At 52.3% G+C, this 27,709-nt stretch overlaps 1 protein-coding gene and 4 non-coding genes across 5 annotated transcripts; 4 read left to right on the plus strand and 1 right to left on the minus strand.

The window, feature by feature from the left end:
• Positions 1–6,582: 6,582 nt before the first annotated feature.
• On the plus strand, positions 6,583–6,705 carry LOC119959038. Its single transcript, XR_005459143.1, has one exon. It is a non-coding gene; the product is annotated as a small nucleolar RNA SNORD22 (small nucleolar RNA).
• A 1,119-nt stretch (positions 6,706–7,824) lies between these two features.
• LOC119959037 lies at positions 7,825–7,894 on the plus strand. Its single transcript, XR_005459142.1, has one exon. It is a non-coding gene; the product is annotated as a small nucleolar RNA SNORD31 (small nucleolar RNA).
• A 457-nt stretch (positions 7,895–8,351) lies between these two features.
• LOC119959032 lies at positions 8,352–8,423 on the plus strand. The gene has a single exon (XR_005459137.1). It is a non-coding gene; the product is annotated as a small nucleolar RNA SNORD31 (small nucleolar RNA).
• A 2,618-nt stretch (positions 8,424–11,041) lies between these two features.
• b4gat1 (beta-1,4-glucuronyltransferase 1) lies at positions 11,042–22,608 on the minus strand. Its single transcript, XM_038787507.1, has 2 exons — positions 21,467–22,608; positions 11,042–11,478 (listed from the first exon to the last, which is right to left on the minus strand). Exons 1-2 carry the CDS (start codon positions 22,562–22,564, stop codon positions 11,287–11,289), a joined length of 1,290 nt encoding a protein of 429 aa, XP_038643435.1. The 5' UTR covers positions 22,565–22,608; the 3' UTR covers positions 11,042–11,286.
• A 2,132-nt stretch (positions 22,609–24,740) lies between these two features.
• Positions 24,741–24,822, plus strand: trnas-gcu. The gene has a single exon. It is a non-coding gene; the product is annotated as a tRNA-Ser (tRNA).
• Positions 24,823–27,709: the final 2,887 nt, after the last annotated feature.

Raw genomic sequence — 27,709 nt, forward strand, 5'->3', positions numbered from 1 at the left:
CCAGACTGGAATGATGGTCTGATGTTATTTTCGGGCATAGCCTTGTGCCTCTGAAAAAAATCTTGTCATCTGTTGCCAAAACCCACAGCACATTTTTTTTGGGAAATAATTCTAGATTTACTTTAGGTGAAACAGTTTGTCACTGTTGGCGGTGTATTCATCCCTGGTTGTCAAACTGCGGACAGATGGAAAGACGTGAATCATGCAGTGTTCATTCACTTGGAATTTCAAGATGTGAGGCGTGTGTTCAGAAATGAATAAAGCTAAATCACTGACTTCTATTTTTGATTCCTTTTTATAAAACTCTGAAGATGCTGAAGCAATTTTATAAATTTAGAGTACCCAATTCTTTTTTTTTGTCCAACCAAGGGGCAGTTTAGCGTGGCCAATCCACCTTCCCGGCCCATCTTTAGATTGTGGGGGGGGGGGGGTCGGGGGCTAGACCCACGCAGACATGGGAAGAATGTGCAAACTCCACACGGACAGTGGATTTGGATTGGAGTTGGATTTTGTTTATTGTCACGTGTACCGAGGTACAGTGAAAAGTATTTTTCTGCGAGCAGCTCAACGGATCATTAAGTACATGAAAAGAAAATACATAATAGGGCAACACAAGGTACGCAACGTAACTACATAACACCAGCATCGGGGGAAGCATGTAGTGTTAATCAGATCAGTTCTTAAAGAGGGTCGTTTAGGAGTCTGGTAACAGCGGGGAAGAAGCTCTTTTTGAGTCTGTTCGTGCGTGATGGGCAGCACGGTAGCATGGTGGTTAGCATAAATGCTTCACAGCTCCAGGGTCCCAGGTTCGATTCCCGGCTGGGTCACTGTCTGTGCGGAGTCTGCATGTCCTCCCCGTGTGTGCGTGGGTTTCCTCCGGGTGCTCCGGTTTCCTCCCACAGTCCAAAGATGTGCGGGTTAGGTGGATTGGCCATGATAAATTGCCCGTAGTGTCCTAAAAAAAAAAGGTTAGGGGGGGGGTTGTTGGGTTGCGGGTATGGGGTGGATACGTGGGTTTGAGTGGGGTGATCATTGCTCGGCGCAACATCGAGGGCCGAAGGGCCTGTTCTGTGCTGTACTGTTCTATGTTCTATGTGACCCAGGGCCGGGGTCAAACCCGGGTCCAAGGTGCCGTGAGGCAGCAGCGCTGACCACTGCAGTACCGTGCTGCCCGATTACAAATTGAAAGATAGTGAGCGTGCCTGTTTGTGAAGAGTGGAATAGGGCGATGGCCCCTCGGGTCCGGTTTGCTCCAAAGTCTGGAATCGCCACCACCTTGGGGAAAGCATGGCAGGTGCACGGGATCATAACTCCCAACGTCTGGAGGGAATGTAATAAAGATTGGGGGGGGGGGGGGGGGAGGTGGCAGATCTGCAGGCCAATGAGATTGCAGAATTCTTTCAAAAGGGATAGCAGAGGAAGGAAGAAGGGCCTCCTGCAGTGTTGTGGCATTAGGTGCTTCCCTGCAAAGGGCAGTCATGTTGATGGGAAGGTTTATTTTTATCTGGAGCAGGGGTAATAATGGAGTTTGGAGCTTCCAACTCACCCCCACCCTCAGCCACTGAGCCAGAGGGAGGAAAGTGGCCAAGAGATCTGGCGCCAAAAGCAGGCCCGCCCTCATCCCCGTCATGCCCCGCGCTGCGCCCTGCCTCCCAGCATGCCCCGCACTGCTATAAAAGCGCAGGCGCGGCCGTCGCTCGGCCATTTTGTGTTGGTCTCTGAGGTGAGTCTGAGCGGAGTCAGGGAGGGGGGCCGCGGCAATCCGCTGCCATCCTCCCTCCTCCGGCCCTCCCTAACCCTCCACAACCCCCTCGCCGCCTACCCCGGAGCCCCGGCTTTCCCCCCGCGCCGCCCTTCCGCCCCGATGGCGCTGCCTCCCTCGATGATGAGCACTTTAACTCACAGACCTGTTCTGAGCCTCGGCTGTGACTGCACCGTAGTGATCTGAGATTGGGAGGGAGCCGCTGCTCCGAGGCCTGAATTCCCCATCCCAGGGAGCGCAGACTGGGTTAACCCAGCTCCCTGTCACTCCCCCCAACATGGTGTGACCCCCCCCTTCAATCCTCAGCCCTTTTGGGGGCCATTTATTTTCCAAACTGGGGTGAAATGTTCTTCCCTCTGGTGTTTTTCTGCAGTAACTGGGCCTGGGGTGGGCTTTGTGGTTCATCTCGGTTAAAGAGTCACCTCCTGGCGCCTCGTTCAATGAGGCTGAGGCCATTCGGCCCCTTGAATTCCTGCTACCCCTGATTGGTCATTTTGCAGCTGACTGGTGACTTTGTGGCCACTTTGTGGCTGACCGGTGACTTTGCGGTCACTGTGGCTGACCGGTCACTTTGTGGCTGGCCGGTGACTCTGTGGTCACTTTGTGGCTGACCGGTGACTTTGTGGCTGACCGGTGACTTTGCGGGCCACTCTGTGGCTGACCGGTGATTTTGTGGCTGGCCGGTGACTCTGCGGTCACTTTGTGGCTGACTGGTGACTTGGTGGCTGACCGGTCACCTCACAGTCACTTTGCGGCTGCTCTTCTTCCGCCTCCCCCCTCTGTGCTGCTTGATTAATCTATCAGGGCTTTTTTCTGATCAATCTTCTACTGAGGTCCCCAACTTGGAGGTGGGGGGGGGTCGTAGGCAGATGATTGGCAGCAGCCCCTGGTGTTTGGGGGGTGTGGAAAGCAGACCATTGGCACCAACCTGTGTGCTTGTCCGGGGGGGGGGGGGGGTGTAAGGTGGACAATTAGCACTAACCCCTGTACCAGAGAGAGCTGGTACGGACACTGGTGGCTGCCCCCTGCCCTGTGACAGTTCCGTGATGGCGTCCCCTTCGTGTTTGTGGTCTTCTAACTGCTTAATTCTGAATTTGTGTCCTTCAGGTTCGCTCAGGATGTCGTCCCGTCGATACAGGTAATATTCGCCTGCTCTTTGGCGGGGTGGGGGGGGGTCCTCGATACGCTGAAATGCCTCTGCTACAATGATGTTTGTGAATTCTCTCTTTCTGTATGTTTCATGTAGACAGTTTTTCTCTTGACTGAGTAGCACTGAACTGCCCCCCCCCCCCCGTCACATTAGTCATTGACAGCCCTGTTCTGCTCCTTTAACCTTTTCTGGTGAATAATGGTGCTTGTTTTTCACCCGGGGGGGGGGTTGCTTTTGACATTTCTGCTGTTGTCGTGGGGATCATCACTTTGTGACACTAAGTTGTTGAGGTGCAACAATGTTCCCTTTGTAAAGATAGAATCCCAACAGTGCAGATGGCCGTTCGGCCCATCGAAGCTGCACTGACCCTGCAAACGTGCACCCTGCACACCCCCCCCAAAGTCCTATCCCTGTAACCCTGTCTAACCTTGCACATCTTTGGACTTTGCAGGTTCCTCCTTGGTTCTGGTCAGCCGGCAGTCTCCAGGTGAGCTTTGTCATTTCTCCTCAACTCGTGAAGCTGGGAGTCACAAGTGTAAACCAGCCATTAATAATCCCCCCCATTGTAGAGTTTGGTTTCCTGGCGCAAGTGGAATTTTAGGGGGGGGGTCTGATTGAAGCTTCGATTCTGACTGGGTGCAGGAACGGTATTTTCTCTGCCTGTTTTGGGGGGGGGGGGTCAAGTGGGTCACAGGTGTGCCATGTCGGACTGTAATGACCCTCTGCAATTCTCTACCACAGGCGGCCAAGTCACTTGCTGATATTTGAGGCAAGGATGGATTTCTAGACTAAAGGGGTATCGGGGGGGGGGGGGGGGGGGGGGGGGAGAGAGGGGAGTACGGTTGAGATTGAGGTGATATTTAATGGCTGGGCCTACTCCCGTGCCTGGTTTCTGAGGCAAAGAGCTGGATAAATAGGAAAGACCGGTTTGCGAGTGTTAAGGGAACGATGCTGAAGATGCGATGGGTGGAACAAGTGGAAGGAAGCTAGTTGATGCCCGAATGAGCAGTTTATAAACTTTAATTTGCCGTAAAGTAAGGACGTCTGGTTCACATTAACTTGAGGCTCCCCTTGTTGTCTTCAGGGCCAGTAAATTCCGCCCTATTCGAAAGGGGTGGGGCTGTTTCCACCAGTCCAGTGGAATCCAAATAAATACCCTGGAGAATTTGGTTATGGGGGATTACTTCTGCCCAGCCTGATTAGAGTAGAGGGGTTCAGTATCTTGCTGTGTGGCCTTAAACCTGCTGTTTCAATGATGATCAATAACAGACAAGCATATATCTGAATTGAAGTTGATGCTGAACTTTGAACTGAGATCAACAGCAAACACTCAACCCTCCCTCCCTCCCTCCCCTCAAACCCTGATGGTCAGGAACCCTAGTAATTGGTGTTTTTCCCTTCCCACGACAGGGTGTGTGCCTCGCAGTGACCATGGCAGCAAGTATGGAGGACTTTCCCTCGTGACCAGGTAAGAATTTGTTCGGGAACGGTGGGGGGGGGGGGGGGGGAGACTCCAGTGTAACTGGGGGTCTCCTTCCTGGCGATGTTGCCGTTTCAAAACCTTTCCAGTTATGAGGGGGTGGGCCGCAAAGCCTGGGAGTGGCAATGGGCCTAGTTTCTATCCCTCGCTTGCAGCAGGAGGAAGGAGCTCCGTCTACCCACCTCCCCTTTCCCTGTGCTGCTCCTCGGGCGCAGTCATTCACTCCAAACACTCTCTCACGTGGCAGGGTTCCAGTAGTGGGTACACTGCACAAAGGTTGTTCCTTTTTAACCCACCAAAATTGAATCAGTGCCTTAAGCCCAACGTGCGATCATTCTGACAATAGGAATAGGCCATTCAGCCCCTCAAGGCTGCTAACATCTGTCCTGTTTTAATTAATAATTATTGCCACAATTAGGCTAACAATCAAACGCTGCAATGAAAGGCCCCCAGTCGCCACATTCCGGCGCCTGTTCGGGTGCACGGAGAGTGAATTCAGAATGTCCAATTCACCTAACAAGCACGTCTTTCGGGGCTTGTCGGAGGAAACCCACGCAGACACGGAGAGTTAAAACTATTCCCTCCAGTTGTACAATCTCCAACCAGTGGAAACTGCTTTAATCTACCATGTCTTTTCCCACTTTGATCACGTCCCTTAGCTGTCTAAATCCTAGAGAACAGGGGCCTTATTTTGTATTATCTCCCCCCCCCCTCCCCTTATCATTCGCCCCTGAAGCCTCGGTATCGTTCTTATAAACCTGTGTTTCCCACCCAAGGCCAAATATCCTTTCTGCGGTGTGGTGTCCAGATCTGCTCCCTGACTCCCAAGTGGTGTCTGAAGCTGCAGCATAACTTCTGCATCCTTCTATACTCCAGGATGTAACGGCCAGCGTTCTATTGACCTTGTTCTGAGGTGGGTTGCTCCAGGCGCGGGTGAAGCAGCTGTCGGGTGGTTTCTTTGCACCAATGATGTTATGAAATGAAGTCTCGTTCGTCTGAAAGCTGATGCTGAGCAATCTTATCATATTTCTGATGGTGCAGCCACTCTTGTACTTTCGCACTGACCAGGGGCAGCACAGCGGTTAGCACGCCTGCCTCACAGCCCCAGGGACCGGGGTTCAATTCTGGCCTCGTGTGACTATCTGGTGTTTGCTTTTTTAAATATCTTAAATTTATCTAATTTAGTGTGGCCAATCCACCTACCCTGCACATCGTTTTTTTTTTAAAGTCGTGGGGGTGGGACCTGCGCAGACAAGGGAAGAACGTGCAAATTCCACAGAGTGACCCAGGATCGAACCGCCCTGTGTGGGGTTTGCACTTTCTCCCCATGTCTGTGTGGGTGCTCTGGTTTCCTCCCACAGCCCAAAGGTGTGCCGGTTAGGCAGGGTTACAGGGGTGGTGTGGGGGCCGAGGTTAAGGTGCTCTATTGTAGGGGTCGGCGCAAGCTCGCATGACCTGCCTTGTACGCATTCGTGTGATTCTATGAACTCCTCTTTGTGTCTCCCTCTGCAGGCCAGCTGAAGGTGCCTGGGGCGCAAGCAGTGGGTAAGTGAAGAACTTTGTGGACTAGAGAAGGCTCCTGCAGCAAGGTGGCAGCTGTCCTGGGTGTTGCTGAGAGATCTGCCGCACTGTGCGATGTCACTGGGGGTAGAACGACCATCCCACCCTTGTCTAAGGAAGGGATGAGTCTCACAGCCGAGGTTTGGATTGGCACGGGAGAGGGGTTATTGGATGGTTTGAAAGGATGATAACGGGCATTGGCCTGCAGGTGGACGACAGATTCTTGTCGAATGACACACTGAAGTCACCAAAGCCCTGATCAAACCAGTCTGGTCTGGCCGTGTAGTTTCTTCTCAGCATCTTCCTCCTCCCTGCACCCATTTACCATCTCTTCTGTGTTGCAGGTATGGCCTTGACGTGTGTGTGAAAGCGGCAGTCCTGGGTAAGTGGTGATCTGTCTCATTCTGATCAGTGGTTGGTCACGTTAGTGGTTTCTGTGGCACTGGTTAACCAAGTGCATTTCAGGGAGCCATGATGTGGAGATGCCAGTCTTGGACTGGGGTGAGCACGGTAAGAAGTTTTACAACACCAGGTTAAAGTCTGACTTTACCTGGTGTTGTAAGACTTCCTACTGTATTTCAGGGAGGGGGATTTCTTCCTGTACTCCTCCCTCCCAGTTAGCAGGGTTTGTCCTCGGGATGATGTTAATCCATGTCTTACGTGCTGTGCAGAGGCAGAACCTGCAAAGGTGAACCCACTGCCTCGCCCAGTGTGAAATGAGGACAGCTTGTTCTCTGGAACGGTCTGATGGGACAAACGGGGCTGCTGATGTGGTGGGGTGGGGGGGGTGATGATTAGGCCGGGCCGTTCTCCTTCCAATGCTGTCTGCTTTTCTCTTCTAGGGTGACTGAACACGATCCGGTGTTAGAGACCTGCAAGTCCAGGTGAGCAGCAATTCTGAGGTGATGGGGCAGCGTCGCCTGTTTGGGCTGGTTTGCTCTAACTTGTAATCCCCCCCCCCCCCCCCCCCCCCAATGGCTTGTGTGTGGGTGGGACCTTTGCCGTGTCCCTGCTCCTTCTGTGATCCAATCTCCCAGTCAGGTCACCATGCAGCCCCGGGGTCACTCCTCTTCCGTCCTCCAAAGCAATCGGCCCCGGACATTCCCAGAGGCTGCTATGCTCGGGGGGGGGGGGGGGGGGGGCTGTTCTCAAAGGCGACGCTGCTCTGCTCTAGAAAACAAACACCAGTCCAGTGATGATGATCCTTAGCTCACTTTGAACCTGTGTGAAAAGACTCCAAACATCCTGAGTGACTCCAGCTGCTGCGTCGGATTTCAGACACTCCACTAGCGCCAGTTGTTGACCAGGCTTTTGTTTTCTGTTCCCTTTCAGTCTGAACGCTTTTTTGAGGCGAGGGTGTCCCGTGGCACAGGGTGAGTGTGTTGGGGTTCAAGCCTCTGCTCCCAAAGATTTCCGCACGAGATGCAGGCTGGTAACCTGTAATCGGGGAGGGCGGTGTGGTTTGCTCCAGGGTTGTTGGAATTGCAGGGGAGGGGTGCGGTATCTGGTGAGAAATGAGAAATTGCCTTTGGCTGCTGCAGTAACATGATGATTTTAATTAGTGGAATTTCGTTCTCCTGACCGATGTGATGTTATCAAAATTCTGATGCAGCATTAGCTGGGGATGTGCTTGTGGGAAGGGGGGACACCTGGGAAAGCTCTCCTAATACCTTCTCGTCTCTCTCCAGCACAGATGGGAGCAGACCATCCTTGCCAGAATGATCAGGTGGGTGTGTTCTGTAATCCACCTCCCTGCTTTGTCTCCTTTGTGTTTGGTGGTGATTTCGGTCCAGTTTCCAGACTGCTTAGTGTGTGACACTAACACCCCCCCCCCCCTTCACATCCCACACGTTAATCTTTTACTGTTACTGGCCCAAATGATGACTGCATTACCGCCCCAGTCTGATTATCAGATGACTGATTGGTGCGTTTCTGGTCTGATTGCCATGGGAAGGGTTGGAGTATTGTGTGTGTGTGTGTGTGTGGGGGGGGGGGGGGGGTGCGGAGGGATGTAGCTGGCCACTGTTGCAGCAAATACTCCTGGGGCCGGAATCTAGTGAGCACGTGCAATGCTAGCCCAGTTGAGTCCATTTGAATTGTTACACAGGGTGTAGCTGTTAATCAGGGTGTTACTCGGAATCCTACTTGTTCAGGGGATACTTCTGAGTGCTGATGTCACTTAATGCTCGATGCTTGGGCTCTGCTGCTGTTCCATCGCCGTGCCCTGAATTGGCCGTGGCTTCCTGTGATCCTGATTAAAGCTGCCTCTACAGGGCAGTGCTATGATGCTGGGTCTAGAGCTGTATTGACTGACTCTTCCTCTTGTTACAGGTGCGGGAGATTCTGCTGGCTGTCTAGGTTAGTTCAATGCAAGCTGGTCAATTGTTTACCGTCTTACTGGCATAAATGATGACTGCATTACCGCCCCAGTCTGATTGTTAGATGACTGATTGGTGCGTTTCTGGTCTGATTGCCATGGGAAGGGAGTCTTGTCGGGGGTGAGGGGGGGTAGAAAGCTCCTGGGCTATTGCAACCTGTATTCGACCAGCTGTCATGTGAATGAGCTTTGTTCAATCCCTGGGATATTGCATCTGGTCCCACTGGCACTGGGTAGGTGTTTATTTATCAAACCGCTGCTCACCGATCCTCCCCAGTGTTTCTATTTGTATGGGTGGTGGTACAGGCTGTGACGCCAGTGTGATAAACAGTGTTCGAGGAGGACTGGTTTGTGCCAGTGCTCCCTGTGCACTGCAGGAATGGAGGAGAGTGCCGTAATACTGGGCTGAATGAGGATCAATCCTCCCTGACTTGATCTGTGATCACCGTCTGCAGTTGGAGGTCCCAAAAATGGCCAGGGCAGGTGAATTGGCCACGCTAAATTGCCCCTTAATTGGAAGATTTAAAACTAATTGGGTACTCTTTTTTTTTTTTTAAAACACATTTCTTAAAAAAAGATCTATTCAAAATGGTGGATGTTGCTGTGGAGTGAATATTTATACCTGCCTGTTCTTCTCCCCCCACAGGTAAAGAGGTGTGTGATTGTACGCTGAATACAGTCTGAATGGACTTCTGTTGGTGAAGCTGTTCCTGTCCTGCAGCATCAATTATGTTTGTAACCTTGAAATAAATTTCAATCTTTTTTTAACCCTCTGGTTCTAGTCTAGTCTGTTTGTTTTACATTACTGTGGTGGGTAAAGAATGATGCCTCTGCCAGTCGAGCAGCTCCATCTTGCAGGGGCGTGATTTGATCGGGTGGTGTCTCGGAAGGACTGGAGTCCAGAGTCTTTATTTTCGTACTCTAAATTAATTTATTCCATTTAAGTTCGCACAACAAAATATACAAATATGTACATGATGCACTAGCTATCTTTCAATTCACTCCGCTGGGATAGTTACAGCAATAACAATACTGAACATTGAGTAATCTCGTATGGGTATAACATACAGGGTATGAGGCTAAAAGTGACTCAGTACCTGTGATTTTAAATGACCCATCCCCACCAGTACAGTACCCCAATACACAGTGACAGACCTGTCCCCACCATTAGGGGCAGCACAGTTGCTTAACAGGTCCAGGTTTGATTCCTGGCTTGGGTCACTGTGTGGAGTTTGCACCTTTACCCTGTGTGGGTGGGTATCCTCCCACAATCCAAAGATGTGCAGGTTAGGCGAATTGGCCATGCTATATTCTCCGAGTGTCCAAAAAGGTTAGTTGGGATTATGGGGTGGAGGCGTGGGCTTGGGTACGGTGTTCTTTTCAAGGGCCAGTGCAGACATGATGGGCCAAATGGTGTGCACTAAATTCTATGATGCTGTACTTGTGTTATACAGTGACAGACCCGTCCCCACCAGCACAGTAACCTTGTGGACAGCACAATTGCTTCACAGATCCAGGGTCCCATGTTCGATTCCGGCTTGGGTCACTGTGGAGTCTGCACATCCTCCCCGTGTGTACGTGGGTTTCCTCCCACAGTCCCAAAGATGTGCAGGTTAGGTGGATTGGCCATGATAAATTGCCCTTAGTGTCCAAAATTGTCCTTAGTGCTGGGTGGGGTTACTGTGTTACGGGGATATGGTGGAGGTGTTGACCTTGGGTAGGGTGCTCTTCCCAAGAGCCGGTGCAGACTCGATGGGCCGAATGGCCTCCTGCACTGTAAATTCTATGATATCTATGAGTACTGTACCCCAGTGTTATACAGTGACACCCGTCCCCACCAGTACTGTACCCCAGTGTTATACAGCGACAGACCCGTCCCCACCAGTACTGTACCCCAGTGTTATACAGCGACAGACCCGTCCCCACCAGCACTGTACCCCAGTGTTATACAGCGACAGACCCGTCCCCACCAGTACTGTACCCCAGTGTTATACACTGACAGACCCGTCCCCACCAGTACTGTACCCCAGTGTTATACAGTGACAGACCTGTCCCCACCAGTACTGTACCCCAGTGTTATTCAGCGACAGACCCGTCCCCACCAGCACTGTACCCCAGTGTTATACAGCGACAGACCCGTCCCCACCAGCACTGTACCCCAGTGTTATACAGCGACAGACCCGTCCCCACCAGCACTGTACCCCAGTGTTATACAGCGACAGACCCGTCCCCACCAGCACTGTACCCCAGTGTTATACAGCGACAGACCCGTCCCCACCAGCACTGTACCCCAGTGTTATACAGCGACAGACCCGTCCCCACCAGTACTGTACCCCAGTGTTATACAGCGACAGACCCGTCCCCACCAGCACTGTACCCCAGTGTTATACAGCGACAGACCCGTCCCCACCAGCACTGTACCCCAGTGTTTTACAGCGACAGACCCGTCCCCACCAGTACTGTACCCCAGTGTTTTACAGTGACAGACCCGTCCCCACCAGCACTGTACCCCAGTGTTATACAGCGACAGACCCGTCCCCACCAGCACTGTACCCCAGTGTTATACAGCGACAGACCCGTCCCCACCAGCACTGTACCCCAGTGTTATACAGTGACAGACCCATCCCCACCAGCACTGTACCCCAGTGTTATACAGTGACAGACCTGTTCCCATATTTGATATCCAGGCGCAGTCCAGTTTTGGCAAAAATCTTTTTCACAACTTCAGTATTGGCTAGGACTTGGCCCCAGGTTTGATGTTGGGCAAAGTTGGTGAAGGTTCCTTCCAGTACTGCCCCAGTCCAGACTGACCCAGTGGAAAAGCAAAGACCTGACTAAAGTAGCACCCACCCACCTCAGTAGCGACGATGATCACACGTAGCCCCTTGTGTTGAGGGTGAATGAGGCAGTCTGGGCTTTATCACCAATCCTTTGTTGTGGGGGGGGGGGGCGTTATTTCAACAGCGGCGAGGGGAGTCGGGGTATTTCGACTTCAGCTCCTGTTTAAACTGCCGGAAGAGGATTCTGTTGCGTCGATTCTCCTCGTCCTTCTGTGGGTGGAACTCGCTGGCCAGTTTGAAGCCCTTGTGGATGAGGAATGCGTTATCCAGCACAGCAAAGGTATATCCAGCTACGTGCAGTTCACAGGCCTAGCAAGAGAAATTAAACTTGGTAAAAGCAGCAAATTAACTGGAAAGGTTAAACAGCCATCTTGGGAATGTCACCAAATTGCTGGCGAACTCCAGAACGCAACCCTTTCCCAAGAAACCAAATCCCCCCCCCCCCCCCATAACATTTGGACACTAAGGGCAATTGATCATGGCCAATCCACCTGACCACATCTTTGGACTGCAGGAGGAAACCCACACAGACACGGGGAGAACGTGCAGACGCCACACAGACAGTAACCCAAGCCAGGAATCGAATCTGGAGCTGTGAAGCCACAGTGCTAACCACTGTGCTGCCTGGTGGTCATGGTAAAAGCGATGGAGACCAATAGGCTCCTCAAACTCCTGGATAATTCGAAAAGGTGCCAGGCTTGGTCGTATTCCTTTTGTTTGCAGAGACTGGGTCTCTGGGTGAATGTGGGCTGCTTCCAGCAGCCATGTCATGAGCTCGGCTGATAATCAAAAATGGCGCGGTAGCACAAGTGGTTAGCACTGTGGCTTCACAGCGCCAGGGTCCCGGGTTCGAATCCCGGCTTGGGTTACTGTCTGCGGAGTCTGCACTGTGTCTGCGTGGGTTTCCTCCGGGCGCTCCGGTTTCCTCCCACAAGTCCCGAGAAACATGGCCATTCCGCCTAACCTGCATACCTTTTTGGGTTGTGGGGCCGAGACCCACGCAGACACGGGGAGAATATGCAAACTCCCCACGGACAGTGACCCGGGTCCTCGGTTCCATGGGGCAGCAGTGCTAACCACTGCGCTAGCGTGCCACCCTGTTCTTTCTACTCTGCCTCCTGCGACTCAGTTTATTGCAGATATCTGCTCTCTCTTTTAAGTTTAATACGGTATTAAACATTTTTAGTTATCCCCCGTGTGACAGTCTGCAATTTTTGTCCCTCATTGGAATGTGTCTGCTGGATAATCTGAAATATCTCTTTAAATGTTTGCCACTGATCTTTTTAAGAAAATATTTTATTGAAGCATTTGTTATTTTCACAGATTAACCTAAACAATTAGCGGCCCGATGAAGGCAAGCACATCACAATAACATATCCAATTATCCACCTACAGTTGTGGACAGGGCCCTCAACTATGCGGTCCATCTCCCACGCCACTACCCTCGCCCCCCCCCCCCCCCCTCCCTCCCAGAACAAGGATAGAGTCCCCCTCATCCTCACATTTCATCCCGCCAGCCTCCGTATGCAACGCACAATCCTCCGCCATTTTCGCCAACGCCAGCGTGATACCACCACCAAACACATCTTCCCTTTACTCCCCCTGTCAGCATTCTGCAGAGACCGTTCCCTCCGAGATAATCCGGTCCACACCTCCACCATACCCAGTACCTCTCCCAGCACCCCTGGCACCTTCCCATGCAATGGAAGAAGGTGTAACACCTGCCCCTTTACCTCTTCCATGCTTAACATCCCAGGCCCAAAACACTCATTCCAGGTTAAGCAGCGTTTCACTTGCATCTCTTCCAATTTGATCTACTGCATTCGCTGCTCCCAATGTGGCCTCCTCTATATCGGAGAGACCAAACGGAGACTGGGTGATCGCTGTGCTCAGCACCTTTGGTCTGTGCGCATTCTGGACCCTGACCTTCCTGTTGTTTGCCATTTTAACACAAAACCCTGCTCCCATGCCCACATGTCTGTCCTTGGCCTGCTGCAATGTTCCAGTGAAGCTCAACGCAAACTGGAGGAACAACATCTCATCTTACGGTTAGGCACACTACAGCCTTCCGGCCTGAACATCGAATTCAACAACTTCAGATGATCAGCCCCACCTCGACCCATTAGTTTTAATTTAATTTTAACTGTCTTTTACCATTTCTTTCTTTCTTAATATACATTTAATCCCCCCCCCCCCATCTTATCCACCTTTCCTGCACCTTTCTCCTCTTTGCTTCCCCCTTCCCCTACACCTACAGTTCATCCTCTGATGTTAGTTTCTCTGCTGTTTGACCTTTCACGTCTTTTGTTCTCTCTGGGGACTGCCATTAACACCCTTTCCCCTTGGTTTCCCAATAGCACCCGGTTTCCTTGGGTTTCTGTGGCTATGACTCATCTTTCACCCTCTCTTCCAGGACCTCTGACATGACGTTCGCAAATCCCGCCACTGAACATCTATTGATGTTAAGCACGTTTCATAGAACATAGAACAGTACAGCACAGAACAGGCCCTACGGCCCTCGATGTTGTGCCGAGCAATGATCACCCTACTTAAACCCACGTAACCCGTATACCCGTAACCCAACAATCCCCCCATTAACCTTACACTACGGGCAATTTAGCATGGCCAATCCACCTAACCCGCACATCTTTGGACTGTGGGAGGAAACCGGAGCACCCGGAGGAAACCCACGCACACACGGGGAGGACGTGCAGACTCTACACAGACAGTGACCCAGCCGGGAATCGAACCTGGGACCCTGGAGCTGTGAAGCATTGATGCTAACCACCATGCTACCATGAGGCCCCTATTTCCCGGTTCACTTTAGCCCGCTCCGCGTTGCCCTCATAACTGCCCATATTTAAGTTTAAAATTCTCGGCGACGTGCTGGGGTGACACGTCGATGGAATTCGCACGTTGGGTGGCTCCTGCTGGAGGCTCTGGTTTTTGGATTTTAATATCTGGTTTCAGAGCGGTTTTTGAACAAGCTGGTGCGGGAATGTCCGGGAAGAAAGCCGCTGGCAAGAAGGGGGCGAGCGAAAGTTTGGCGTCGAGTGAACGAGTCAGACGGCAGGAGGAGAGATGGCGGAGGCTGGGTACACTGGGTGGGGTCGCTCCCCTTGCCCTGACCCAGGTGATGGCCATGGAATTCAGAAAACAGTTTGCTAAACACGTGGAGGTGATGGGGAAGAAAATGATGGCGGCAAGGAAGGTGTTGGCGGTGGAGGCGAATGCTCCGGTGGAGGCTGCGGCGTCGAGGACATCGGCCGAGGTGCAGGGGCAGGGGGAGAAACGGAAGGGGTTGGAGGAGGCCATGTCGCAGCATAGCGGTCAGCTCACCTCGATGGGTGAACTGCAGAGGGTGACGGAGGCCAACAAAGGACTGATTGCGAAGGTGGAGGGCCTGGAAAACAGATCCAGGCGGCAGAACCTTGAGACTCGTGGGCCTGCCCGAGGGGGCGGAGGGTCCGAGGAGTATTTTGCTAAGATGTTGGTGGGGGAGGGAGATGACCCCGCTCGGTACAAACTGGACACGGCTCATCGGTCGTTGAGGCCCAAACCAAAGACCAAGGAGACGCCAAGAGCAGTAAAGAAGAACAAAACAAAGAACAAAGAAAATTACAGCACAGGAACAGGCCCTTCGGCCCTCCCAGCCTGCGCCGATCCAGATCCTTTATCTAAACCTGTCGCCTATTTTCCAAGGATCTACTTCCCTCCGTTCCCGCCCGTTCATATACCTGTCCAGATGCATCTTAAATGATGCTATCGTGCCCGCCTCTACCACCTCCGCTGGCAAAGCGTTCCAGAAGGTCCTGAGTTGGGCAAAGCAGAAGTGGGAGGTTCAGTGGGCGGGAGCTGGTATACGTATCTACCAGGACTTAACGGTGGAGTTGGCGAGGAGGGGGGGGGCGATCTTCGGCCTAGTGAAGATGGCACTGTAAAACACCAGGGTGCGGTTCAGCATAGTGTACCCAGCTAAGTTGAGGGTGACCTACAACTCCAAAGAGGCGGCGGAGTAGTTTGCGAAGACGGAAGGCCTGGCGCAGAATTGAGGAATGGGATCTGCTCTTGGACCCGGAGTAGGGGTGGTGGAAGATTGTATTTCATGCTGTTATTGGTGATTGAAGGGTGTGAAGTTGCCTGTTTGGGAGGGGTCGGAGTTGGGTTTTCTTTTGCAGTTTTCTGGGGAATGTGTGCTTGCATTGAGTGTTGTTTGTTTGAAGGGAATTTCTTTGTTTTTTGAGACCAGGCAGGGGGGAGGGGAGTGAGGCCTGGTCAGAGGCCTCCACGCTAGCAAGCGAAAATCGGGCAAAGTTTCTGCGATAAGATCGGGAAGGTGATTGAGGAGTATTTAGGATTTAACTCTTCGGGGGACGCATCGCAGGCAGTGGTCTGGGAGGCAGGGGTGAGGGTGGAGGTGATATCATTTAAGGCCAAGATGGATAAAGAGCAGGGGGCGGAGCGTCGAAGGCTGATAGAGGAGATGTTGGAGGTGGACAGGAGGTACCAATGCCGTAACAAGCCTCACTTCATTTGCCACGCATCTTGCAGATTCTGAAACTGTAACCCGAGCTTCACTTATCGAATACCTCGCTGAATCTGATATAAACCCCGAGAATTTCACAATCGATTCGTCATCGAACGTCTCCTGGAAATTGACAACTAATTATAACGATCCTATTACTTATACATAGACATATCTTGAATTAAGTACTGATACCTGAATTGATGCTAGCACCTGTATAACATTACCTTCATGTGATAAAACAATTCATCCCAACCTTATCGGAACGATGGCGAACACTTTGTTCCTGTATCGACCAAGCTCATCGACAAACGGAGTGTTTAGAAGCAACCGGAACTCTTTTTATTCTAACACCACCCAGCCATCGAGAAGCCCAACATTATTGGGACCAACAGTACTTAATCGATGATCTGCTCCCATTAACAATGAGGAACCAGGAACAATTATTATCCCTTCCGTTCGTTGAATTAAACGAAACCCATTCTCCAGACAATTTATTACCAGTATCTCGAATATCGTTTTTTTTTTTAAAAACAAAAACTTCGAATTATATTTTGGGAAAATGATAAGAGAAAGATTTGCTCTTGCGTGTGGAGGAAGGACTGCATTACCAACGATACAAAGCCTTAAAAACTGAACTAAGAACCGGTTACTTTGAGGCACTTACCATTCAAGCCTCAAGAGAACAAGAATGAAAATAATTTGTTAAGTGATGATCAAGACACTCTTCAATTTCTCGCTGTTATTTGTGATAACTCCTCCCGGGGAGACCAAATGTTTAATTTGTCACCAAGAGAATGGCCAGGGGGAAATAAAGCCATGCCTGCGTTGCATGCTGCAATTTAGAAATGATAAGTGCGATATAGAATTCTCTTGTCGGGGTGCTGGAACCATCAATTCCACGGACACGTGCTTGTAGGATTAGAATAGCGGTTTTAATATACTTACAACAGAGCCAGCCTGTTCGCCGTTGAACTTTCGGTGAACTGGCCAGCTGACTCTGTGGCACGGATCTTTATACAGCAGCTCCAGGGGGAGGAGTTCTGGGCGGAGCCAAGCGGGGAGCCCAGTACAAACTCTCGAGTACTCCCAGAGCGACTCCCCCTGGTGGTCAGGTAGTGCAACTGCACGTACAATATTGATACATATATATACTTGGAACATAGTGACATTGGTAACTTATAATACCGTGTGAATCTCATTCACCACAAGAGGTTTCTACTTTCCTGCCATTCCCCGAGAAAAGGATCAAGTAAATCCTTGGATTCCCCAGAGTACCACATGGAACTCGGACAATCTGGCCACCTTATGGGAATCGGTAGTGGGTAATCCCCATGTACAACCAGAAAACACTGGAACTTGGTTAAAGGCCGAATATCGAGCAGAGCCCCAAGGCAAATCTCTCCAACAAGCTGAACAAGCACATGTTCAAAAGTATTACACCTCAGAATCGACACAATGTACTCAGGATCGGGCAGCACGGTAGCATAGCGGTTAGCACAATTGCTTCACAGCTCCAGGGTCCCAGCTTCGATTCCCGGCTTGGGTCCCTGTCTGTGTGTTTCCCCGTGTGTGCGTGGGTTTCCTCCGGGTGCTCCGGTTTCCTCCCACAGTCCAAAGATGTGCAGGTTAGGTGGATTGGCCATGCTAAATTGCCCTTAGTGTCCAAAATTGCCCTTCGTGTTGGGTGGGGTTGCTGGGTTACGGGGATAGGGTGGAAGTGTTGACCTTGGATAGTGTGCTCTTTCCAAGAGCCGGTGCAGACTTGATGGGCTGAATGGCCTCCTTCTGCACTGTAAATTCTATGATCTATGGATGAGACTCCTGACACTATTTTTCCAGAAAAGAAAAGGATTTTATTCTTAACCCCCCCCCTTTCCAAAAAGGGGCTGGTTTAGCTCTCTGGGCTAAATCGCTGGCTTTTAAAGTAGGCCAGCAGCACTCCCCGAACAGGTGCCGGAATGTGGCGACTAGGGGCTTTTCACAGTAACTTCATTGAAGCCTGCTCGTGACAATAAGCGATTTTCAATTTTCAAAAAAGATACCCTATGCATCTCAAAGGGGAATACAGACAAAATCTATTCAACCTCGTTATCCCAAATATTCGACATGGGAATACCTGAGATTTGGCGGCTTAACACTTTCCAACACATCAGAAAATAAGGAAAGCACAGAAGCAGCTAGGAAGGTAGACTGGATGTGAATACATGAGAATGGATCCAATCTCATCGACACCTCCCGCAGACAATCCAAAAAGGGAACATATTAACGATGAAATAAAATACAAAAATTGATTCCACTTCTCCACCTCAACAAAAAGATAAAGAAGCTCCGGGAGCTTGTGGCTACACCCCTGTGACTCACAGGAACAAGACTCCTGAGCCGCCCCCCCATCAGAAACAAGAAAAGAGACTCAAATCAAGTAGAGTAAACTCTAATCATTCAGAGAAGTTTGAAATCATTTGTAATTATCTGATGAACTTGATGCAAAGGAAATTGACTAAACAGAAAAAGAAATAGAGACTGAATTGAATCCTGAAAAAAGAAAACAGCTCTTCAACAAGGCTTAGGCCTCATGCAAAATGCCATCACCGTCGCTATTGCAGCGAGAGGCAGAACAAAAAATACATTGATTAGAACTATAGAAGTCAAATGTCTGCAATGGGCAGGGAAGCAATCATTCCTACAGAAAATGGAAACATTACCCCTTATAGGTCAACAACGTTTGAAGGATCGAATCCATGGAATCCTCAATGAATGTGGGGATGTCCTTGGAAGCGATTATCTTCCACTATAGAATGGACCCGAGAATTAATTACAAGATAGCTTGCCAAACAAATGCACATTCTCCTGTTCCTTCCGACTAAAGGTTTTCCAACGAAGAAGTCAATAATTGCGCAGATGAAAGGACAGACTCAATTAAGAGCAACTCAGTGATTAATAAGAATGTAGGTCTATCAAGAGGGGGGTGTGATGAATATCACGTTCGCCGCAGAGTTCGGTTAGAAATAAGGCAACAGTGGGCTGTGGGCAGAGGCCCTGAGTAGGGTAAATTCGACCGCGACATGTGCTAGGCTCGGGCTGATCCAATTTAAGGTCGTTCACCGGGCCCATATGACGGTGGCTCGGATGAGCAAATTTTTCGGGATAGAGGACAAATGCGCTAGGTGCGCGGGAGGACCAGCGAACCATGTTCACATGTTTTGGGCATGCCCTGAGCTGAGGGGGTACTGGGAGGGATTTGCGGGGGTCATGTCCCAGGTGTTAAAAACAAGGGTGGTGATGAGTCTAGGTGTGGCAATTTTTGGGGTTTCGGAAGACCCGGGCGCCCAGGGGGAGAAAGAGGCCGATGTGCTGGCCTTTGCTTCCCTGATAGCCCGGCGACGAATATTATTGGCGTGGAGGGACTCAAAGCCCCCGAAGACTGAGTTGTGGCTTGCGGACATGTCGAGTTTCCTGGGGATGGAAAAAATTAAGTTCGCCTTGAGGGGATCTGTACAGGGGTTCACCCGGAGGTGGCAACCATTTATTGACTTCTTTGCGGGAGAGTGAGCGTCAGCAGGGGGGTGGGGGGGAAGGGGGGGGGGGGTAGAGTAGAGTAGGAGGGATAAATTGGCGGGTAGTGCCGGTGGGAGAGGAGCGGGCTTGTGCAATAGGTTACGATTGAAGTATTGAAAGTACGTGGATGTTTGCACATTTTTGCCTTTTTTTGCTTCCTTTCTGATGATGTCTGTAACTGTTTATAAAGCCAAAAACTACCTCAATAAAATTGTTTATTAAAAAAAAAAGAAATAAGGCAACAGAAATTAATACAACCAGCATTTTAATTCAAAGTGGAATAAAACCACTTCCGCTAAAGGTCATGCAGATATCACCATTTGCTGGGAGAAATTCCTAGCTGACTTCAAGGATCATTAATACATTCCAAACAAATACTGGATAAGGAAAACCTTGCTTTAACACACCGTAAATTCTTTAGATCACTCCCCCTGCACCGATAATTATTCAAACCATGAGGATAGGAAATTCTCCAGATAAATAACACTCAAATCCTCCCTTAACTATATAACTCTTGACATTCAGAATAACAGCCTCAAAGAAGTGTCTATTTGACAATCTATATATCTGAGAAACATGGCAACACTGAAAAGAGACAGATCTCTATAGCAGTCCCTCTTTGCCAATATATCTGAAGGCACCTGACATTCACGCAGACACTAATTTCATTAAAACAGATATTGATGATAATACATCAAATTAGCCTTTGGCTACAGGCAATTAACCAACAATAAGTGATAAGATAACAGAAGCAGTCCTTGACCGATTAGAAGATTTTATGCATATAAGCAGGAGGCAGTTTAGCGAAAGTTACCTCTCTTCTTCAGTGCTACCGTTCTGTTCAAACCAGCTTGCCTCGTAGGACAAAGAGCATCGTGGTTTATTCAGCTTTGACCCTCTGACAGTGCGGCACTCCCTCAGTACTGACCCTCTGACAGTGCGGCACTCCCTCAGTACTGACCCTCTGACAGTGCGGCACTCCCTCAGTACTGACCCTCCCACAGAGCGGCTCCCTCAGTACTGACCCTCTGACAGTGCGGCACTCCCTCAGTACTGACCCTCTGACAGTGCGGCACTCCCTCAGTACTGACCCTCTGACAGTGCGGCACTCCCTCAGTACTGACCCTCTGACAGTGCAGCTCCCTCAGTACTGACCCACTGACAGTGCGGCACTCCCTCAGTACTGACCCTCTGACAGTGCAGCTCCCTCAGTACTGACCCTCTGACAGTGCGGCACTCCCTCAGTACTGACCCTCTGACAGTGCGGAGCTCCCTCAGTACTGACCCTCTGACAGTGCAGCACTCCCTCAGTACTGACCCTCTGACAGTGCGACGCTGCCTCAGTACTGACTCTCTGACAGTGCGGCACCCCCTCAGTACTGACCCTCTGACAGTGCGGCGCTCCCTCAGTACTGACCCTCTGACAGTGCAGCACTCCCTCAGTACTGACCCTCTGACAGTGCGGCGCTCCCTCAGTACTGACCCTCTGACAGTGCGGCACTCCCTCAGTACTGACCCTCTGACAGTGCGGCTCTCCCTCAGTACTGACCCTCTGACAGTGCGGCACTCCCTCAGTACTGACCCTCTGACAGTGCAGCTCCCTCAGTACTGACCCTCTGACAGTGCGGCACTCCCTCAGTACTGACCCTCTGACAGTGCAGCTCCCTCAGTACTGACCCTCTGACAGTGCGGCACTCCCTCAGTACTGACCCTCTGACAGTGCGACGCTGCCTCAGTACTGACTCTCTGACAGTGCGGCACTCCCTCAGTACTGACCCTCTGACAGTGCGACACTCCCTCAGTACTGACCCTCTGACAGTGCGACACTCCCTCAGTACTGACTGCGGCCCTCCCTCAGTACTGACCCTCTGACAGCGCGACACTCCCTCAGTGTTGCCAGGCTGTGTTTATGTCAGGCCTCTGGAATGGGATACAAACTTCAACTCTGAGGCGAGAGAGGATTTGCGAAGTACAGGGATTAACAACTCACTCACCTCTGCCATGTAATGGTCCTATGGTTGAATAGCCCAACAACGCTAACCATTTGCACCGCCCCCTCCACCCACATTGCATCCGGGCTACACCCCTTTAACCATCAGATGATGCTCTTCAAGGCCCATCAGCTCCCCGACGTTAACTGTCCTCGTCACCCATACCTCCCCATCCCCGTCACCCAGGTTGGCTTACGCTGCCCCACACAGTCGAACAGCTCACCTGACTGATGCGGTTGAAACCATACTGCTCGAACCTCTCGTCGAAAGGGGGCACGGTGCTGCGGGAGATGTAGAAGGGCTCCCAGGGGTCCATCCAGAGGCGGGTGTAGGCTATCCGGAGCCCGGGGCCCCCGGCGGGCAGGTTGATCCAGCGGCTGTAGTTGGTGGGGGCCTGGCAGCGGGGGCACAGCTCCGAGTAGAAGGGCCGCACCTCAGCCACCTGGTACAGGCGCTGGAGCTCGGCCTTGTCCCAGGGCACCCGCCGGCTGTGGCGGATCTCGAGCGCGGGCAGGACGTAGAGGGTGCGGTCAGGGGGGGGCTCCTGTGGCGAGGAGGCGCCCCGCCGGCTGGACAGGAGGTCCAGGAAGTGGGCGTGGAGCCCTCCGCTGGGCAGCATGTCCATGTCGATGAGGAGGACGTGCTGGGAGGGCAGGGCCTCGCGCGCAGCGTTGCGGAGCAGGTTGTTGGGGTAGGTGGCGTTGCCCAGGGCGTAGTTGCGGTGCTGGAGCCGAAGGCGGTGCAGGGGGGCCAGCGCCCGCTGGCAGGGGGGGTGAGGCTCGGGCTCGGTGTCCGAATCCAGCCGGGGGTCCCAGGGCACCCCCTCCTCCGCCCCGTCTTGGCGGGCAGGGGGCAAAGCTGGCAGGCGGAGGCCGCTGGGGGTGACCAGGGTGAAGGTGACCCTGTCCTGCACCCCTGGGCAGTATAGCTGCAGTCCCCGCACTGCCAGCAGAGCCTGGGGCACCTCGCCAGCCAGAGCAAAGACAGCCAGTGCCAGGGGAGCCTGCCAGCGCCGGAGTAACGCTGGCAGCTGGTACAGGTTGTGGACAGAGGTGTGGGTGGCCAGGCTGAGCTGGACCCCCCTCCCAGGGAGTCTGCTACCCCCTACATCCCGGTACAGCCGGTACCTGCCGCTGGCATCCAGGTGGCTGTCCCGGGCCAGCGGCCTCTGTGCTGCCCGGAACCGGCGGTTCGGATCCCGGGGCCGCTCCCCCGGCAACAGCCACAAATACAGCAGCTGGAGGGCGGCCAACAGCAGCAGCGAGGCGGCCAGAGCCTGAAATACAGAGCGGGGCCTGGGGAGGGAGAGAGGGGCCGGCATCCCGCCCGCCGCGGTCTAAACCCCGCCCGCTCCGGTCTAAATCCCGCCCGCTCCGGTCTAAACCCCGCCCGCTGCCGTCTAAATCCCGCCCCGCATCCCGCCCGCCGCGGTCTAAACCCCGCCCGCTCCGGTCTAAACCCCGCCCGCTGCCGTCTAAATCCCGCCCCGCATCCCGCCCGCCACGGTCTAAACCCCGCCCGCTCCGGTCTAAACCCCGCCCGCTCGGGTCTAAACCCCGCCCGCTGCGTCTAAATCCCGCCCACCGCCATCTAAATCCCGCCCCGCATCCCGCCCGCTCCGGTCTAAATCCCGCCCCGCATCCCGCCCGCTCCGGTCTAAACCCCGCCCGCTGCCGTCTAAATCCCGCCCCGCATCCCGCCCCGCATCCCGCCCCGCCCGCTCCGGTCTGAACCCCGCCCGCTCCGTGTCTGAACCCCGCCCGCCGCGGCCTAAACCCCGCCCCGCATCCCGCCCGCTCCGGTCTAAATCCCGCCCGCTGCCGTCTAAATCCCGCCCGCTGCCATCTAAATCCCGCCCGCTGCTGTCTAAATCCCGCCCACTCCGGTCTAAATCCCGCCCGCTCCGGTCTAAACCCCGCCCTGCCACGTCTAAACCCCGCCCGCTCTGGTCTAAACCCCGCCCGCTCTGGTCTAAACCCCGCCCGCTCTGGTCTAAATCCCGCCCACCGCTGTCTAAACCCCGCCCCGCCGCCGTATAAATCCCGCCCACCGCTGTCTAAACCCCGCCCTGCCACGTCTAAATCCCGCCCACCGATGTCTAAACCCCGCCCTGCCACGTCTAAATCCCGCCCGCCGCCGTCTAAACCCCGCCCCGCCGCCGTATAAATCCCGCCCGCCGCCGTCTAAACCCCGCCCACCGCTGTCTAAATCCCGCCGCGCCGCCGTCTAAATCCCGCCCGCTCCGGTCTAAATCCCACCCGCCGCGTTTAAACCCCGCCGCTCCCAACCCGCCCCGCTAAACCCGCCCGCTCCTCGCTCTAAATCCCGCCGCTCCCAACCAGCCCGCTCCGCGCTCTAAACCCGCCCTCTCGGCACTAAATCGACGGTACAGAGATGGTGGGCTGAAGCGGTCAGGTACAGCACTGGTGGAGGCGGGGGGGGGGCGAGGTGATGAAGGGGATCAAGGGAGATGGGGTGGCTTGGATCAGGGTATTGAGTTGGATGATCAGCCATGATGGTAATGAATGGCGGGGTGGGCTCGAAGGGCCGAATGGCCTCCTCCTGCTCCTGTTACCTGTTTGCAACAATTCTGTGAAGGGTGGGGGTAGTAGACTCGAGGGGCTGAATGGCCTCCTCCTGCTACTTATGTTTGGGGCTTTTCACAGTGACCTCATTGCAGTGTTGATTTAAGCCTACTTGTGACAATGATAAAGATTATTATTATTACCTCTGTCTCTAACAATTCTGTAAAAGGTGGGGGGTAGACTAGAGGGGCTGAATGGCCTCCTACCCCCATTCCCCATGTCACTATGCTGTGAAGGGGGGCTCGAGGGGCTGAATGGCCTCCTCGTGCTACCTATGTCTCTAACAATTTGTGAAAGGTGGGGGTGGGTAGACTAGAGGGGCTGAATGCCCCCTTTCCTCTTACCTATATCTCTAATAATTCTGTGGAAGGTGAGGGGTAGAGGGGCTGAATGGCCCTTTCCTCTTACCTATGTCTCTAACAATTCTGTGAAAGGTGGGGGTGGGTAGACTAGAGGGGCTGAATGCCCCCTTTCCTCTTACCTATATCTCTAATTCTGTGAAAGGTGGGGGGGGGGGGGCGGGGGTAGAGAAGAGGGGCTGAATGGCCTCCCTCTCTGCCTTCCTGTAATTCCGACTCCGGCCTCTCAATCCGAAGGGAGGCCATTCGGCCCCTCCGCGTTCCCACCCCTGCCAACCCGCCCTCCCCCCCCCCCCCCAATTATCTGTGGAGGGAGGGGGGGAGGTCAAAGCTTGAATGAAGCTGAGTGTGGAGGAGGACACGTGGCCGGGAGGGGGCGGAACGTTGAGACAGCGGATGGACCGTTGCGACAATGAATCGAACGTTGCGACAATGAATCGAACGTTGAGACAATCAATCGAACGTTGCGACATTTGTATCCGGCGGCGGCGGTGGCAACAATGTAACCAAGTGCCGAGCTCATGGAATCGCGAGGCCGCCTGTAACTCTGTAGGACGAGGTGGCCGAGTGGTTAAGGCGATGGACTGCTAATCCATTGTGCTCTGCACGCGTGGGTTCGAATCCCATCCTCGTCGGTGCCTAGTTTTTAATTCCTTCCTGACCAGACACGGCTTTCAACTTTTGTCCGGGGCTCTGAGTGTCCCAGGGACAAAACAGGATTAAAAAAAATATATTTTTTAAGGTGCATTTTATATGTTAAAGAGGAGACGATCTATTAACCCCCCCCCCGCACTCCAACAACCACCTCCCTCTTCCTGGAACATTGGTTTCATTTTTTTTTGTGTGTGTCCCAGATTTAAAAAAAGGATTTATAAAATGAGGATTTTATGGTGTATTTTATATATGATTGGATTGGATTGGATTTGTTTATTGTCACGTGTACCGAGGTACAGTGAAAAGTATTTTTCTGCAAGCAGCTCAACAGATCATTCAGTACATGGGAAGAAAAGGGAATTAAACAGAATTCAAGAAAATACATGAGAATACATAATAGGGCAACACAATATATACAATGTACTACATAAGCATTGGCATCGGATGAAGCAGACATGGGTGTAGTGTGAATGAGGTCAGTCCATAACAGGGTCATTTAGGAGTCTGGTGACAGTGGGGAAGAAGCTGCTTTTGAGTCTGTTCGTCCGTGTTCTCAGACTTCTGAATCTCTGCCCGATGGAAGAAGTTGGAAAAGTGAGTTATCCGAGCCTCCCTATTAACCCCCCCCCCCCCCCCCCCGCCCTGCCCCCTTCCTCCCTCCAAGACTCACCCTTCTCTTCCTGGTTTTATTTCTGTTTGGTAGATTTAAAAAAAGGATTTCAGCAATGAAATTTTAATTTAAGGCGCTTGTTATAAATTGAACAGGAGGCAATGCGTGAGGGGGAGGGGGAATGGGGGAGTTTAATTAAGTTGCAGGGGGGTGGTTGGCACAGTGGGGTAGGTAGGGGCACGGGGGGGGGGGGGCACTGGATTTGGATTTGATTTATTGTCGCGTGGATCGAGGTACGGTGAAATGTATTGTCCTGCGTTCGGTCCACACAGATCGTTCCATACATGAAAGGCAGGACATAACGATAGATACACAATGTAAATACATAAACACAGACATCGGGTGAAGCATGCGGAGTGTGGTTCTACTCAGTGGGGAAGATGTGCAGAGAGATCAGTTCAGTCCATAAGCAGGTCATTCAGGAGTCTGGTAAGAGCGGGGGATAAGCTGTTTTTGAATCCGTTAGTGCGTGTTCTCAGACTTTTGTTGGGGTGGGGGGGGGGGGGTGCTGGTGGCGGAGAAGAGGGTGAGAGCTGGCACGGAGGCGACGGGCCGAATGGTGACCTCCTCAGGGCTGTGACCATCAGACCGGCAGAGGGGAGATCTAAATGAGGGTTTTGGGGGGGGGGGGGGGGGGGGGGGGGGGAAGAGATTGAATGTGAAGTGGGGGTTTGGAGAAATGGTGAAAATAACATAGAATTTACCCCCACCCCGAGAAACAGGCCATTCAGCCCTTCTGCTCTGTACTGGTGTACAGTCAACACGGCAAAGGTTCCACTGAAAGTTCCACCTCCCTAATCCTAGACCCACCCTTCACCCCCCCCCCCAAAAATAACAGCAGAAATCATTTCTCCCCCTTTAACCCTACCTGTCCCCTTACTCTGCATTTCGCCCAATTTCACTCGCATTCCATCACTGCCCCCCCCCCCCCCACCCCAGGTTCAGGGGAAACAGGGAGGGTTAGGGTCAGTGATTTTTAAATTGGTGCTTACTCCTCAGCAATGTGGCTGGAGCAAAGAAAGATCCCACACCCAGACTCCACAGCCTCACATCACCATCTAGTGGGCGCTGTGGCCAACTGCACCCTGCAACAGATTTTTTTTGTGACGTGGAGATGCCGGCGTTGGACTGGGGGTGAGCACAGTAAGAAGTCTGACAACCACCAGGTTAAACTCCAACAGGTTTGTTTCAAACACGAGCTTTCGGAGCGCTGCTCCTTCCTCAGGTGAACAGATTTTTTTGTGTTCGGGTACTAAGCGGTTTTAAAATCATGAAACCTTTTGGTAAAATAGAAAAGTGGGGAGGGGGGGTGGGGGGGGGGGTGTTTCCCAGTGGCAGGAGGCTGGGTAATCAGATAGGTGGGGCACATCTGGATATGGAAGAAAAACCCAGTCAGCCTGGAAGGCAGAGAGATTATAGACACATTAAGACACAAGGGAATATGGCTGGATGGCATTTATTTTAATGTAAGGAGTCTTATGGGTAAGGCAGATGAGTTAAGAGTGTTGATTAACACATGGGAATATGATATTATTGCTATCACAGAGACATGGTTGAAGGAAGGGTAGGACTGGCAGCTCAATACTTGGGGGTCTTCAGACGAGACGGGGCGGCAGTGGGTGGGGGGTGGGGGGGGAGTGTGTAAAAGAAGAGGTAGTCTCTCAATATTGATCGAGGAGTCCTCGAGGGGTATAGAAAGTGACGGGGGTTTTTTAAAAAATAAATTAGGAGAGTGAAGAGGGGGTATGAAAAAACATTGGTGAGTAAAAAAAAAGGACAATCCTAAAGTATTTTAGGAGCAAGAGGATGACCAGGAAAAGGGTCGGAGTCTGCTGGAGCTGTATAAAACATTGGTGAGGCATTCTGGTCACCACATCATAGGCAGGATGTGATTGTACTGGAGGGGATGCAGAGGAGATTCACCAGGATGTTCCCTGGGATGGAGCGTTTAAGTTATGGAGAGAGGCTGGTTAGGCTGGGGTTGTTTTCGCTGGAGCAGAGAAAGCTGAGGGGTGACCTGATTGAGGTGTACAAGATTATAAGGGACGTAGATGGGGTGAATAGGAATAGTCAGTGTGGCTTTGTCAGAGGGAGGTTAGGCCTAACGAATTTGATTGAATTTTTTGAGCATGTGAGCAGGTAGATGAGGGTGGTGCAGTTGATGTAGTTTACATGGATTTCAGCAAAGCTTTTGACAA

Source organism: Scyliorhinus canicula, chromosome 31 (genome assembly GCF_902713615.1).
Source record: "Scyliorhinus canicula chromosome 31, sScyCan1.1, whole genome shotgun sequence".
Classification (NCBI taxonomy): Eukaryota; Metazoa; Chordata; class Chondrichthyes; order Carcharhiniformes; family Scyliorhinidae; genus Scyliorhinus; species Scyliorhinus canicula.